This window comes from Myotis daubentonii, chromosome 14 (genome assembly GCF_963259705.1).
Source record: "Myotis daubentonii chromosome 14, mMyoDau2.1, whole genome shotgun sequence".
NCBI classification, from domain to species: domain Eukaryota; kingdom Metazoa; phylum Chordata; class Mammalia; order Chiroptera; family Vespertilionidae; genus Myotis; species Myotis daubentonii.
Genome location: NC_081853.1, coordinates 4,045,180 through 4,060,791, shown reverse-complemented (window position 1 = coordinate 4,060,791; position 15,612 = coordinate 4,045,180). Strand labels below are relative to the sequence as shown.

The 15,612-nt window shown below is 43.5% G+C and overlaps 1 protein-coding gene across 8 annotated transcripts in view; it reads left to right on the top strand.

Annotated features, from left to right (window-relative positions):
- The window catches only part of MITF (melanocyte inducing transcription factor), a 250,391-nt gene that overhangs the window by 217,064 nt on the left and 17,715 nt on the right, over nt 1–15,612 (top strand). For 3 of the 8 annotated variants that reach the window (XM_059662987.1, XM_059662989.1, XM_059662986.1), the window contains 5 exons: nt 167–394; nt 1,347–1,430; nt 4,068–4,163; nt 10,784–10,901; nt 13,135–13,191. In XM_059662987.1, the coding sequence (XP_059518970.1) occupies nt 167–394; nt 1,347–1,430; nt 4,068–4,163; nt 10,784–10,901; nt 13,135–13,191 (583 nt within the window). Of the gene's footprint in view, nt 1–166; nt 395–1,346; nt 1,431–4,067; nt 4,164–10,783; nt 10,902–13,116; nt 13,192–15,612 lie in introns of all 8 variants that reach the window. The other 5 variants (XM_059662985.1, XM_059662988.1, XM_059662984.1 and 2 more) reach the window with 3 other exon arrangements.

Below are 15,612 nucleotides of genomic sequence, written 5' to 3'. Positions count from 1 at the left end.
GAATTCAGTGATATAAAAACCCATGAGCACAGTGCCTGGTATGCAACATGGACTGGTCTTGATTCTGTCGGTGGACTGGCACGTCTCATGTCTGTGCCTGAAACAAGAGCTGTCCGAACTCACAAATAACAGCGCTGTCTTCTCTTCCCTCCGCGGCTATGTTCAGGTGCAGACCCACCTCGAAAACCCCACCAAGTACCACATACAGCAAGCCCAAAGGCAGCAGGTAAAGCAGTACCTTTCTACCACTTTAGCAAATAAACATGCCAACCAAGTCCTGAGCTTGCCATGTCCAAACCAGCCTGGCGATCATGTCATGCCACCAGTGCCGGGGAGCAGCGCACCCAACAGCCCCATGGCTATGCTCACACTTAACTCCAACTGTGAAAAAGAGGTAATTCATGTCTCTTCCCTCTCCTGTTTTCTTACACTAAATGACTGTCTGTTGGATATTGTTCCTGCACTTGACTGTGGACTGTGGTCTATCGGCACGGCTGCGTTCACCGGCCTTGTCCCAGGTTGCCCAGCGCCCAGCCCTTCGCAGCCTCGCTGCGTTTTGGGCGATGGCACAGGTGGAGACCTGGCCGCTCCCCGCCCCATTTCCGCTGCCTCTGCTCAGGGTTCTCTTCTCTTCAATGCCTTTCCATTTACAAAGCAGTGAAAGTGCGGAGAGAGAGGAGAGGGAAGGTGGAAAAGGAAAAGCAAAAATAGACAAGGTGTGGGACAGGCGGTTTAGAAGTTCCGCTTGTATTTCTCTCTGAGTGGAGAAAAAAGGACAGAATGTGTGTGGATGGATTTGAATAATACAGCACACGAGAATCTAACAGAGAGGCAAGTGTTTAATTGCTGGATAAATTCCGTTTTATCATAAAAGCTGCTGCCCATCCAACCTGCTTTTGTAAAGGCTGATTGGAGACAAGACTCAGACACACCTGACGCTAATCGTGGCCTCAGAATCGTGGCCTCAGAAATCCGAGAGGAGAGTTGTGACTTAATGTCTGTCATTTCCAAATTATGAGGTGATGAGCCTCATTTTAATGGAGTTTCTTTGTACTCCGAAACTCCAAAGTGACTTTTATGAAGTTTGCTTAATTTTAATTTCTAAAGGAACCAAGTCTTTTCCCCATTGCCCAAACCAACTGTCCTATTTTCTCTGCCCATATTTGTCATCTAACAGGCTGATTTGATGCAAGTTCTTTTTTCATTATTTCATTTCTTGCTCAGATTCACCTTTGTTTGAAAACTTAGTTCATCTTGTTGCTGCACAATCAGCCTCATGTGAACATGTGGTTGAAGGGTCATTTGCAAACCCAAGTCATGGGCTGATTTCGCTTGTGTTTTTGCAGGGATTTTATAAGTTTGAAGAACAAAACAGGGCGGAGAGTGAATGCCCAACAATGAACACACACTCCCGAGCGTCCTGCATGCAGGTACTGAGGGGCTTGGGGCCCAGGATGGAACACTTGGGAATGAGGATTGGAATTCGTGGCTGATCACCCCATCCTGATGCCTAAGGGCCCCCCAATTGATTTTTTTTATTTGTTTGTTTATTTATGTATTATCCCTTTTATTTCCGTTTGAACTCATACCACTCCTACTCACTCCATTATATTCCATTTTGTTTCACAACTCAGGGCATTCACACATGCTCTTAAATTTTGTCAAGACTCCTTTTCTCTCTGGGTTGTACCAGATCCTTACTTATCCTTTAAGACACCCCCGCATGTCCATGTTTCTGAATGCTTCCCTGACCGCAGATGTAACCACTTCACCTGTCATGCAGTCACTTCTCTAATTTCTACTCCGGTTGGGCTGCTCTACAGGATACTAACAAGTGTTATTGCAAGTGGCAAAGGGGGTAGGGAATATGCTGTGGTCCAAAAAAGAGAATTTTATATAAATAAATACAATTATGCAGGTTTTTGTTTGTTTTTTCTTTAGGAATAGTGAGAGCCTTTTCAGTTCTCATGTTCACTGTGAGTCTTCAGAGTTGACTATATCATATACACTGTTTCCCATTTTTTACACAGTACTGCGTATCCCATGGGACTCAAATATCTACTAATTGTCGTTTGTGAAAACCGTTCGGCTATTTTACTTGTTATGATGAGAAGTGCCCTAGAGCTCTGGGCTTCGTGAGGTCAGGGTCTGTACACTCTGTACCATTTGTTGTTACTCTTCCATTAGAAAAAGTGAATTTTCCTTTAGTCCTTTTACTGATTTAGTTTTAAAGATAAAAAGCTATGGATAGAGCCATTTTCTTCATAGCGTCTCAAGATTAAATAATTACTAAGGAGAGTAAACTTAAAATGCATTTTCCCTAAGTTGCTTTAAGTAATTAAATAGTGCTTATAATACATAAAGATCAATAAACAAAATTAAAATGCTTTAATTCATTTAGATACCAGCATCAGTGTACATTATGCAAATGTGTAGGGTAGCCATTTTGATAGGCTATTATTTGTAATAGGTTCATATATTATCATATATTGTTTTGTAAAATGGAATCTCATGGAGCATATATTCTAAAACTATTAATTTAATAATATTTCATGGATATTTTCCCAAGTAATTAAAGGTTCTATGACAGTCTACTTAATGGGTAGATAAATTATGCTACATTCATTTATTGATATAGTTATATATTTAAAATGTGTGTATAGATGTATAAGAGAAAGCAAAATAATAAGCCACAAAAATTATTACTTTTTTATGTTTTCTGTTATCAGCTTGCATTACTTTTTTCATAAAAGAAAAAATTATTTAAAAACTTTAGCACACCAGGTCCTCTAATTTTTATAGTGAAAACAAAATAAAAATTTACAAAGAAAGGTTTCTTTAAGTCCCTTGACCCATTTGCCTGTTCACTAGCATAATTAGAAAATTATCTCTTAAAAACAAACAAAACAAATAAAACTGGTATACCTAGAGATGGAACCTAATAAACAGTATGCTGGCAATTATTCAAAACTGACTTTCAATCACTGTTCTCAGGAATTGTGAGCACTTTGCATGATTTATTCTGAAACCTTATAAGAATCCAATAAGGCAGTGAGCATTATTAACCCATTTTACAGATAGGCCCACTGAAGCGTTAAAGATCGGGGGCTTTGCCTCCAGTACAGAAAGAGGGAGAACAAAAGTTCCAACAAGTCCCATGATACTGGAGCCCGTCCTGTTTAATTGGAAGTGGCAAAAAAAAAAAAAAAAAAAAAAGGACCCACAGGAACATGTCTCTGAGTCCTGAGATTTCGTCGTGTGCTTATGAAGGACTCTTAAGATCCAAACCTGTGTTGCGTGTGTGTGTGTGTGTGTACACGTGTGTGCGCGCGCGCACACACACACACACACACAACTAGCCCATGTACATAAGGTGTTTGGAGAAATGTTTTCGTTGACTTGTCTTGCAGCTGCTGCGATGCGCACGTAATCGCTATTGTTTACCATCACAGCTGGTGCTTTGATACTTTAGGAATAAAATTGTCCGGTGGGAATGTCCGCTCCAGGGCTGTGATGATAACCTTCTCCTGGGGAGTCCCCGGGGAGAACCGAGCACACGGCAGTTTTTCAAGAAGAAACTTACTTTACAAGTCACTGTGAGATCAGTGCAGGCTGCCAGGGCCGAGAGCCATGCCCCACGCCCTGATGGGAGCGAAGGGCTGGACTGCCCGCCATGTCTCCCTCCTCCAGGGAGGGCCTGGGAAGTGTAATACCACTGCAGTTGAGAGCCTGGGTTCAACCTGGGACACTGAGCCTTGCATGAGTGACTTTGGGGTAGTTGCTTCTCGTTTATCCCACCTGGAAAACAACTGTAATAATAGCACCGTCCCCGTTTGGGCTACTGTGGAAGGTCAATCTTAGCCAGTGAGAATCCCTGAGCACAGCGCCATCCCTGCCACCTGTGCGTGCTGGTGGCCTTAGTCATGCTCACATTTTTGGAGAAAGAGGACAGTTCTTAGACCCTAAAGATCGTTATTGCTTTGGGTAAGAAAAGAGCTTGATCTCTTTTTGGGTTGCTTTGCATGGTTTTTGCTTACCTCTCTCTCCCATTGCCCTTTTTCCTGCAGATGGATGATGTTATCGATGACATCATTAGCCTAGAATCAAGTTATAATGAAGAAATCCTGAGCTTGATGGATCCTGCCTTGCAAATGGCAAATACGGTATTGATGACTTTTCTTTAAGGAAAACCTTGGGCTATTTTGAGTGTTCTCTTCCTTTTCCAGAACTTTTAGTTTATCTTTGGAAGTGATTCATCAAGAAATGTATTAATAATAAAACAGAGAATCATCTCAGGATCACAAAGAAGTGACTGGGACATCAAAAGTTAATTTAACAACACTCCACTTTCCTGGAGTCCAGGTCCACTTTCAGTCGGACGGCAGGCCTTCGTGTCCCCCTGACGTCCTTCTCCCGCTGAGCGCACGCTGCCCTGGCCGGTGGGCTGCTGCACCCAGCAGGGGTCTAGCCTGAAGAAATAATGCAGTCTGTAAGGCAGCATCTTGCTATTCACAGGTGATAGGGGGACAGTCAGATTACCATCAGCAGCAAAATTTATTTCTATTTTAGTAAATTTTTAAAAAGTAGAACTATTTGCTCTTATAAGTGTTACTGCTTCCTATAATTTGGAGCCTTACCTGTGTTATTCATTGTATTTCGCTCCTTACATTTGTGTCTTACGTTACTCTTTGCCAGTCTCATTGCAGGTGTGTTTTGTCCTTGTAGTTATTCTGCGAGTTGTTAGTCAGGTGGGGTTATCATTGCTGCCGTCACAGGGTTAGGAAGCGTGGCGTGGCAGTCGGCTCCGCAGTAGTCTGTGTGTGCCCAGCCAGTCCTGTTGCTTTCCACGGGAGCAATGCCACGCGCTAGCATAGTCCTTAATAACTAGCATAAATGCAAACTTGCATAGGGGTGAAGGGGAGTCATTGGTTGAGGGGTGCAGTTTCAGATTTGCCAGATGAAAAAGCTCTGGAGATGTTTCACAACAATGTGAATATACTTAACCCACTGAACTGTATGCTTAAACATGGTTAAGATGGTATATTTTATGTGATTTTTTTAACTACAATAAACGAATTTTTACAAACTAAATTCCTATAATAAGTTATCTTGGCCAGGGAGTATGATAACGTAGTAATTTACGCCTACATTGCAGTAAGCTACATTTTTATAGTTAGCATTTTCTTTTCTTTTCCAACAAGTTCATTTACCTGATGTCTGGAGGGGTGAGGACACCCCTTGAAATCTCAAGCCTCTTCTAGGATCTTTAGTTTTTATCAACCCCTTCCCATTTAAATTCACCCCCTGACTTTGAAAGAACTAAACGTTCTGCCGTCCTGACAGATGTGTCCATGCAAACGTGCTGTCCTCTCTGAGCCCTCGGTTGGCTTCCGGGGACCCCTTCCCTTTCCAGCTTTGTGCCTCCTGTGAGGCAGACCACACCTGTCGGCAGGCAAAAGCCCAGGTGAGCTTGCCTTCGGGAATTTATAAATATACCCAAGGCCAGGGGTATATTTCTAGTGTTTTCCATGCCCAGCTGCATTCATCAGCCATGCCCAGTCATCCCAAAAGAACTTTGGTGGGGAGGTGGTCCCATTGCCAGTGGTGTCTAGTGGATGTCTGGGCCCATTCAGGGGGACTGTAGAATTGATATAATTTAAAAATCATCATTGCTTTTGTTTTTCTCAACAAAAGGACATCTGAGCTACCCTTCTCTTGCCCTGACCTTCTATTGCATCCTCTGTGTCCCCAGCTAGGAAATCAGAATCCAGCTTCTAACGCCTCCAGGGAAGCAGTGATGCACAATGGCTAGGAGCTGGAGGTTTCCATCAGACCTGGGTTCCAACCCCAAGTCTGTCATTTAACGAGTGGCCTTGCACGTTACCTGGCTTCCTGAAGCCCTGCATTTCCCTTTCTGTCAAATGGGGCTGATAGTTGCGTCTCCCTCACATGGTCATCCCATAAAGGATGTATAGCAGTTAGCATTGACACAAGTTGTATTCAACATATTTAATTATCAAGTGTAATTTATTACACTATAAAATAATTGTGATGGTATTTTATTCAGGTGGTATTTATTGAGCACCTGACTATGTCCAGCTGCACGTTAGAATAGCCTCATGCTTAGATACCCTGATGGTCCTCACGGTGAGTCTCTGGGAATCCCAGACATGGGCCGCAGCTCACCTCATGGAGAACTCGTCCCGTGACAGCACCTCTGGAGACAGTTGTCATGACCCCATTTCTTCTCTGCTTTAGACTAAATCCATGTGTCTCCTCATTCTGTTCTCATTGGATCATATCCCCTCATTGTCTGATTGCTCCTGCAGTGAAGTGAAGGTTGGTTTAGCTTCACTAAATGCCGAATACCCAGCCCACACTGGGCGAGGCCTCTGGATGCAGGTGAGGGGGTGCCCCTCTGAGAATGGGGCTCACCCACCGGACAGGGCACCAGGCAGACCTTGAATGGAGAAGGGTGTCAGGAGCGGGAGCATCTCAGCAGAGTTCCCAGATAGGACCCCCCACCCCATTGGGCAGAGTTGAAGTGATTCCCAGCCAGGAGAGGAATAGTAACCAGTTGCCACCCTCAGAAGTCACTGACTGTCCTGGAGTTCATTTCTCTTCTATATTTGCACCCTGGAAAAGGCATGTGGCCCCAATGGAGCCTTCCCACAAGAAAACTGTTTCAGCATTTTGCTAAGACAGTGTGTTGTAGAGGCTTAAAACACAGACTCTGAGCCCACCTCTGCACTCAACACATACTCCCAAGCCAGTTGACTTCTCTGCCTCACTTTTCTAGTCCAGACAATGGGGATAAAAACAGCATCTAAACAGTAGAATCAGGAATTCATCTGCAAAAAAAAAACAAAAAACATTTGAACAGCCCTGGCCCTGATATGCGCTCACTAAATGTTAGTTAAGCCTTTATTTTTAATAAATTTGAGTTTTAGTTATCAAAATTAAATAACAAAGCTACTACAACTTACTAACATTTTAATTTTTTCCACAGTGAAGTTTAAACAGTGTTTTTCATGTTAGGCATTTTTCCCTTTTATTTGATTCTTTGAAATCTTTGTTTCAAGTTATTAAAAAAACAAAGTGGAAGGAACACAGAAAGGAAACTGTCCTTAGGGAATTGGAGTCCAGAAACCACTCTTCTGAGAGCACAAGGGCCTCTTGTGGCATCAGAAACAAGGAATAGAAGTCCCAGTTTGCTGTGCTAACAGTGCCCAATTGATACTCAGAGACGGGGACTATCCAGAGGGAAATATTTCACAATGATCATTTACTTGGAAAAGTAATCGTTTTTGGTGGATCAGAAAATTGAACAACCTCATCCAGACCAAGTTTGGGTCACACCCCCAGGTGAGTCCACCTTCATGTTTGCCGAGGGGCTGTGCTCCCCGCTGCCCCAGTGCCGGGCGTGAGGTCTTGTCCACCAGGTGAAGGTGCTGGGCAGTCCAGCAGACACCCCTCCTTGGATTGGAAGATGCCTCTACTTCCTTAGCTCCAAAGCTTGGAGCTAATTTTGATGTTCACTGTGTTTATGGGGGAGTTTTTCTAATCCAGAAGGGGAACCACAGCATCCTTTCTTAAATATGCACGACTGGGAGACTAATTTTCAATTAGAAAGCCGTACCATTTTAATCAACCTTCCTTTTAGTAGCTTCAACGAATGACGGCCATTAATACAAAGAACAGACGCCACCATTTAGGGCAGGGCCTCTTGGCCTTGGCACTGTTAACATGTGAGGTGGATGATCCTGGGTTGTGGGCCGTCCTGTGGACTTCACAATGTGTAGCAGCACCCCTGGCCTCCACCCATAGGTGTCAATAGCACCCCCTCCCAGTTGTGATAGCCAACAATGCCTTTGATATTGACATATGTCCCTTCGAGGGAAAATCACTGGTTTGAGATACTGAGTGAGCATCTCAGCCCCACACTCCGATTCCTGTGTTTAGATGTGAGCTGCAGGCTGATGAATGGCCAGCCAATTGTTGGCAATTAACACGGCGCACAGTTTTCTGTATCAAAGCAAGTCATGCCCGATGCCGGCTTGAGCTGGTCTCTGGCTCCCAAGCCAGGTGTGGAGTCGCCACAGTATTACTTTGTGAGTTTGACTCTCCATACTTCGAATTGTTCTGGGCTTTGAATTGTTTGGGGCCATTTGAAAATTAATTGAACACTGCAGCTTCTCATTAATATCAGCAGGTTGAGACTTCCCCTCCCCCCGTCCCCCCCCCCCACACACACACACACACTGCTGCTAAGAACGCGGGACATGGGCCTCCTACCATGCAGGCAGCTAGAACTGTGGCTTTTCTCCTGTAAAATCAGTAATATAACACACAAGAGCCTGTCTAGTTCTGTGCCTGGGCCAGACTAGCCCCCACAGAATTCAACTTTCCCCAGCAAAACACACTGCCGGGTTCTGTTGCCAGCTCGTAATTGTGAAGATAGGAAAGGCCGCCAAAGCAGGAGGAGGGTTCTATGCTGCTTTTCTGATGGGAAGTAACGCTGTCTGACTCGGTGGGTAAGATGAGGCATCTCTGAAGATTTGAGGTCCTCTCCCTCCGGGAGTCACTGCCAGTTCATGCCGCTCCAGCCTCCAGTCCCGTCCTCGCTGGGTCTCCCCAGTCTGGCTCTGTCTCCCCACCTGCCAGCCTGTCTACTTGCTTTTCCATCCCTTGTCCCCTCTGCCTCTGTGGCTCTTGTCCTATTTTCTACCCCACACTCCTGTGTCTGTCTGTCTTGTTCCCAGTTTTTGATTCTTTCACCCTCTTGTCTCTCCCTCTTTCTGCGATTCTGCACTTAAGTCTATGTACACAGACCATCTTCCTTTAGAAAATGGTTAGGAAATATGTCCTTGTCCTGGAGAAGCTGTCAGTTAGGTGTCTCCCCAGATGAATTGATGACAGGATTTTAAAATCCCTATCAATCATCATCATAACACAATTGCATGTTTTTCTTACAAGTTACATTTGAAAACATGATACATATGATTTATTTCCAGAGCTACGAGAATAGTTATTTAGCTTGTTATATTGAATTTTGGAGTCATTTTCTTGGTTTAATAGTACCCAGTACTTCTCCCTGAATTTGAAATTTCAGGAAGCTGGGAGGAGTCTTTGTTATCCAGACGGTGATGAAATGTCATAGCGGCTCTATAATTTCAGCTCCAACTCTATGGTATTGAGACATTGGAATACCTTTTGCTCTGCTGTGTTAAGCTGGACAAGAATAAAACTGAACACACACAAGGCAAGGTTGACCCTAAGAAGGTGACCTAATTAAAATGAAACAATTTTGTGAAATGATAGCTAATAATTAGTCACCTTTTATCACTTTCTTAGCTAAAGGGCCTTGAAAATGTGGTCCAGGAGCTTTTTACATGATCCCATTGCATCGTTTATATGCCTCAGGGATGGGATAGAGGTGTTGTCCTTCAAAAAGGAGCAACAGCCTAGTAGAAAAGAGAGAGCCCTGTTCTGCTGGTGGCGTCTCATCCCCCACCCACCGTAGCAGAGCTAGCGCCGTAATACCGTTAGGAAGGATCTTACTGTGTGCAGGCCCTCTCCCTCTCTTGATCCTGGAGTTTAGTTCACAGAGTATTTGTTTAGAAGCCATGAAAGGAATGGATGGCTGGTGGCTGCCCATGAGGGGAAACACATTTGATTCTATCTTTACTTTGTGTGATATTTGCATCTATATGTCAGTGGCTATTTGAGAGAAGAAAGGTAGAATATGCAGTACAATTCTACTCAATACCTCTTGGTCACTAAACTTTTTAATCATGTTTGAATGCTGTCTAAGTTTACAGCTCAGGTATGTAATCAAGGAAGGGCAGGGCTGAGGGAGGCAAAGTCTCACCAGGTAGTAGTAGCTACCGGAATTGGGTGAAAATGGGAAGTTTCACTTAACTATCTCTGTAGTTAATCCTTAGAATTTTATCTCAGGGAATGGGAAAAGCACAATGTCTTGGACCTCTTATGTCTACAAAAATAGGCCCATCAAGCTCCTCCCATGTACTAGTTACAGGAAAATGTATATACAACAAAAGGACGCCAGTGTTGGGGAAAAATATTTTTACTACTTTAAAATATTCAATTCAGAGCTAGAGAAAACTGCTTTTAACCTATCTTAAGAAAGCTAAATACTTCCTTTTCTCTTTTTTTTTTTTTAAGTACAATTTTTTACTTTTATTAAAGTCTGTGAGCTCCCTCTAGTGGCTTTGTGAAAGATTTCAGTTTCAAGAAAAAAGCTTTCTATTAGCAATAAGGAAATCATTTCTTTTCCAATAAGTAAATGCTTTTCATTGCTTTTCCTTATGTGAGAGAGAGAGAGAGAGAGAGAGAGAGAGAGAGAGAGAGAGAGAGAGAGAGAGAGAGAGAATAAGAGAAAGAGGAAGAAAAGGAAGGAAGAAAATTGGCTTTGGTGAAAATCCCGACTGAGTGAGAAAGGCATGCCATATAGAACCCCATTTTACAGCAATAGCCAGCACCCCACTGGCCCTGAGCTGTGCGGGGCACCCTCTGCCAGCCGGGCCTGTACCGCTTGTGGGTGTGAGTCTGTGTCCCTTCCTCTTGCAAGGGGAACTAGCCAAGGAGACACTGCACATGTGAGTGAATGAAAATGCAAACAGCTCATGTTTTCTAATTTAAAAATGACTTTTTATATCAAACCATTTATTTTAAATAAAGTCTAATATAGGGTATGGGTTTTTTCTGAATAACTTAGGGCTCGTTCAACAACTCATTTCCGTTACTGCTTTTCTCTCTCCAGTTACCTGTCTCCGGAAACCTGATTGACCTTTATGGCAATCAAGGACTGCCCCCCCCTGGCCTCACCGTCAGCAACTCCTGTCCAGCCAACCTTCCCAACATAAAAAGGGAGCTCACAGGTAAACACCTAGCAAATGTGCTGCTTACTAGGGATTTTCTGTTCATTTTCTGGTGCGTAAAGTAATCAAAATAGTGACCTCCAGTCTGTTTCCAACTCACAGACATACTTTTTAAAATCTATGCAGCAGGTAAAACTTAGAGCAATATTTTAAGATGGAGGACTTGACCTGAAAATCCTCGTGCCCGGTACTTCTTGAGATACTGGGAGCCCCGGCTTTTTTGCTCCCTGTACCACAGCTCTGCGGCAGCCCTCGTGTATGTGTATCTGTGACTGCTGCCGCTCTGTTGTGGGGGCGGGAAGGGGGCAGCAGATAGCACTGTAAATGCTTCTGCCCGGTCTGGTGTGTTCGTCACTTGCCAAGCCCCTGGAGGCATCCGAGGGCCCCTGTGTGAATTTTCCTGCCACAGACCCTTAAACCCGCAGCTGGGATGGGGAAGCATATGTTTCTTACATCTTCAGACGCCTCCTATTATTTTTGCTGTATTAAGTGCAAAAGATGTATTACACAGAGTAAAAAATAAATTACAGAATGGAGTGATGGGTATTGTTTGTTCTGAGGCAAGTGTGAAATTACCTATTTCTCCCTTTTGCTTAATGCTTTAGGGAAGGCATTCGGCCGTTAAAACGTGAGGATATGGGCCTGGCATTCTACCATGCTAACTTGTATGGCCCTCACCCCACCCCCTGTTTCTGTTTGGTCCTTGCATCCTGTGGTTTTGGGTAAACAGACTGAGAATATGGAATATAGATTTGGTGCAAAAAATCCCTGTCCAATTGGTATCTTTAAAAACTACTTCAGAAAATTGTGGCAGGAGAAAAACATTTAAGAAAAAATCACTGATTTGGGTTAAAAAAGATTACTAATTAATTAATACATTAGAAACCATCAAAGGCCAACCAAGTAGTAAGTACCCTACAGGAAAGAAAAGTACCATGAGGTTTTAGTAAATATTGCTAAATAAGATCTTTATTAAATAATAAAATATAGTTAGAGCGACATGATTAAAATTCTTACTACTTGAGTTCGAAGTAGAGTTTGAATTATGTATATGATTGTTTCTTCAAAAACCTGGGAAAACCACAAAGGCAGGGGTGAGGAGTGGAAGAAGTGGGTGAAAGGGTATAAATGTATTACATTTTTAAAAAGCAGATACAATGGATAGTATACTTCTAAAGTCACTTGCATCTAAAAAAGTGACTTACCTAGACAGGACAGGGTAAAATGCCAGGAAAGGGAGCCAATGGACAGGAGTTGGGGTGCTAGAGGGGCAGCATGCATGATGTCACCAAAGGCAAGCAGGCTTAGGAGTCAGCGATCTGACCTAAGGGGTGGGGAGGGATGGTCTTTACTAAGACCAGTATTCCCACCTGTATTAGGTGGGAAAACACGAGGATGAAACCATACAGTGATTTGAACAGAGGTTTAAAATATTCTTCACGTACAGGCAATGAACTACTAAAAAAGGATGAATACTAATGAGTACCCAACCTTGAGAGGGAACCCTCCTCCCCGGGCCAGGGTGGGGGGACGTGGTCACAGCGCAAATGCACAGAAGCCCACTGGGCGCCTTGACCAGAGCTGGCCCACAGCTGGTGTGTTGAAGTTGGCAGGCAAAGAACTGTGGGGTCCAGCTGGAACCCAGAAATAAAAGGGAACAAAACAAATTAAGATCCTGAGGTGGAGGGGCAAAAATAACAGCTGTCTGTCCCCTCCATGTGAGGAACAAACCCTGGAAATGTTGGGGCTGCCCTCCCCAGTTGCACTCATTCAGCTTGTGAATTATGGATATAAGTGTATATAATAATATACATCTAATGACTCCGTGTGCAACCTGTGCTTCTCCAGCTGCAAGTTTTCAGGGCGTGTGATATAAAGGCATCAAAGAAAGACTTCAAAGTCCTGTTGCCTGGAAAGCCAGTCTGACTCCTGACGGAGGAATGTTAGGTTGTAGCACTTGCTGCTTTTCTCCTCTACGCCTCTGTTCCCAGTGCGCCTGCGCTGTGACCCGGCGACTGGTCTCTCACCATTTTGTAGAAGCCACGGGTTTGCATTTATTTGATATATATTTCAACTGAAAAAAATGCAGACTTTTTAGTATTGTTAAGAGTAAGGTCAGATGAGTTTGCCTCCTGGAAAAAGGGGCTGTTCTGTATTCACATTGTCGTGTGCCTTGACCAGTTCCAGTTTCTAATTACTTCATTCACGTGCACAGCGTGTATTTTCCCCACAGAGTCGGAAGCAAGAGCGTTGGCTAAAGAGAGACAAAAAAAGGACAATCACAACCTGAGTAAGTTGGTTTTGTTTGTCATAGTGGATGTTGGAACTGATGTTTGTCATATTGGATGTTGGAATTGATGTTCACTTTTTATCAAGTTTTATCCCAGAAATTTTAGAGGGAAATTGACTTCTGTGATATTAAAGGTATATTTTATGGCAGAAATTATTTTTCAGAGAAACCAAGGTATATATTTGCCCCAGATTTTATCTCAGAACAAATTGAAATTTTACCAGTACCCTGAAGACTATTTTCCTTGTTTATAATATTGGTTTTGTATGTGTGTGAGTGAGAGACACTTGATCCCCAACTACCCAATTATAAGTGGTGCTCACACTGGAACTTATTAACAATACAGGGTTATGGGAGCACCTTTTCCAGTGAGATTTGAAAGAAAAAAAAAAGAATCATCTGGGGGGTAGTCTGTCTGTGGGTGAGGTAGCCTTCCAAATTTATGACTTTACCTGTGACGTAAAAATATTTTAACATTTAAAATTATTTGTCTGTGTTTAATTTACTCTTGATCAAATGTTTAAGCTGTTCCTATAAAAACATAAGATTTGTGTTTCATAAGCAAGTAAAAGAGGCTGCTCGGTAAAAAAAAAAAAACCCAAAAGGACTGGGCTTGGAGGCAGGAAACAGTGTGCGTGTGAGTCAGTGTCTCATCCTGTGGCCTCCTGTGCTCTCTTTCCTACAGTGGTGTTTAAGAATATAAGTTACATATGATGCTCTGTCCTTATAGAAATGAGAGAATAAGGCCAGAGTTCTCCTGCGATCGTTGGGATAATCTTTCCTCTTCTCAATTTGCTGTGGGTCTTCTCGGCCTCTTTCCTTGTCTTTAAAAAACACCCAGAATAGAAAGCACTGCTCTATGATGAGGAAACACAGACGCTGTCATCTTGTCCACACTCTGCTGCTTGCTCTTTTCCTCAGAGCATGTCCTGAAGACTTCCACTGTTAATTACTGAGCCATTGCCTTTAAAGACTGTTGCTAAGTATTCTATAGCATGGCCACCTGCTGCTGGGGCTGTTTCCAGTGTGTCCCTGTTGTAAACAGTGCCAGGTGGACATCTGTGCATGTGCCTCTCTGTTTGTTACCAAACAGAAGGAACCTGTGTTCCCCACTGCTAACCCCAGCCCGGTGCTGGCAGAGCCACACCCTAAATCCTGAGAACTGGGGGGAGACTGGCTGTTTTATCATGAATGATGCCACCCAGGAGAGCGGGCAGCTCAGGCTCAGAGCCCGGACTCCCGGTAGCGTGGGGCGTGCATTACAGATTCTATAGGATAAAGCACTGGGCACTGTGGGTTGGGGGTTCTGAGTTGTACTGGGAGAGCCGGGGAGTCAGTGTGTGAGCGCAGCTCTGTCTGTCTCATGGGGGTCGTTCCACCTCAGGGCTCGGGAGCTGACACAGCCCAGTCAGGATGTTCTCCCTCCTGCAGAGGTCCATTCCTCAGGCCCAGCTCCTGTCTTCTGCTGCCTCGGGGTTGCTGATTGCTGGGGGAAAGGCTAGGTCTCTGAGGGTAGAGAGAGAGAGACGATTTCTACAGCTAAATGTAATCACAGTCATATGGATCCTCAGGTTCATGTGCAGGGGAGCTTGTTGCTCCAGGTTAGGAGCTGAGAGATGGAATTGCTGGGTCCCTAGGGGCAGTCTTTCTAAGTGGGTATTGCCCTGGCCAGTCCCATCCAGTGATGGGAAGCTTCCCTCGTCTCTTACCCAAAAGATGTGAGTTAATATTAGGTCTCCTCTGGCTTCCAAGTAATTTTACTCTTAGGTATTTCTCCTTTTCAAATGCCTTATAAGTAAGATAATTAGGCATTATCCAAAACTTGTCAAAAACAATATTCATCTAATCTCTCAAGTTCATAGTTGTCAAAGTGCAAGCATGGTTAGCTCAAATTCTGAGGGCTATAAAACAATCCTAAAATCGCATCTAACCATTAGAAATTAACACTCAAGGTTAGATTGCCCTTTGGCATAGCTCTTTCTCTTCTACGCATTTTATCTTGTGAGAATATTGCCAGCATGTGCAAAAGAACACACCCATTTCTCCACTCTGTTTATTGAGCCTCTGCTACATGGGAGGCACTTTCTACAAACAGGTTTCCCGTCCTATGTGCTTAGATTCAAGTCAGGGGCCGCCAGAATAGATGAGAAAACCAATACATCAAGGTGGTGTGTTCAACATAAAGTATTATGATAGGAATGAAATGTACATGCAAATCCTGGCAAAAACACTTCTTATACATTGAAAAAGAGGGAGAACTTGGAAACAGTGTCAGTGGTTCTCAACCTTCATAATGCCGCGACCCTTTAATACAGTTCCTCATGTTGTGGTGACCCCCAATTTCATTGTTACAAATTGAACATAATTAAAGCATAGTGATTAATCACAAAAACAGTATGTAATTATATATGTGTTTTCTGA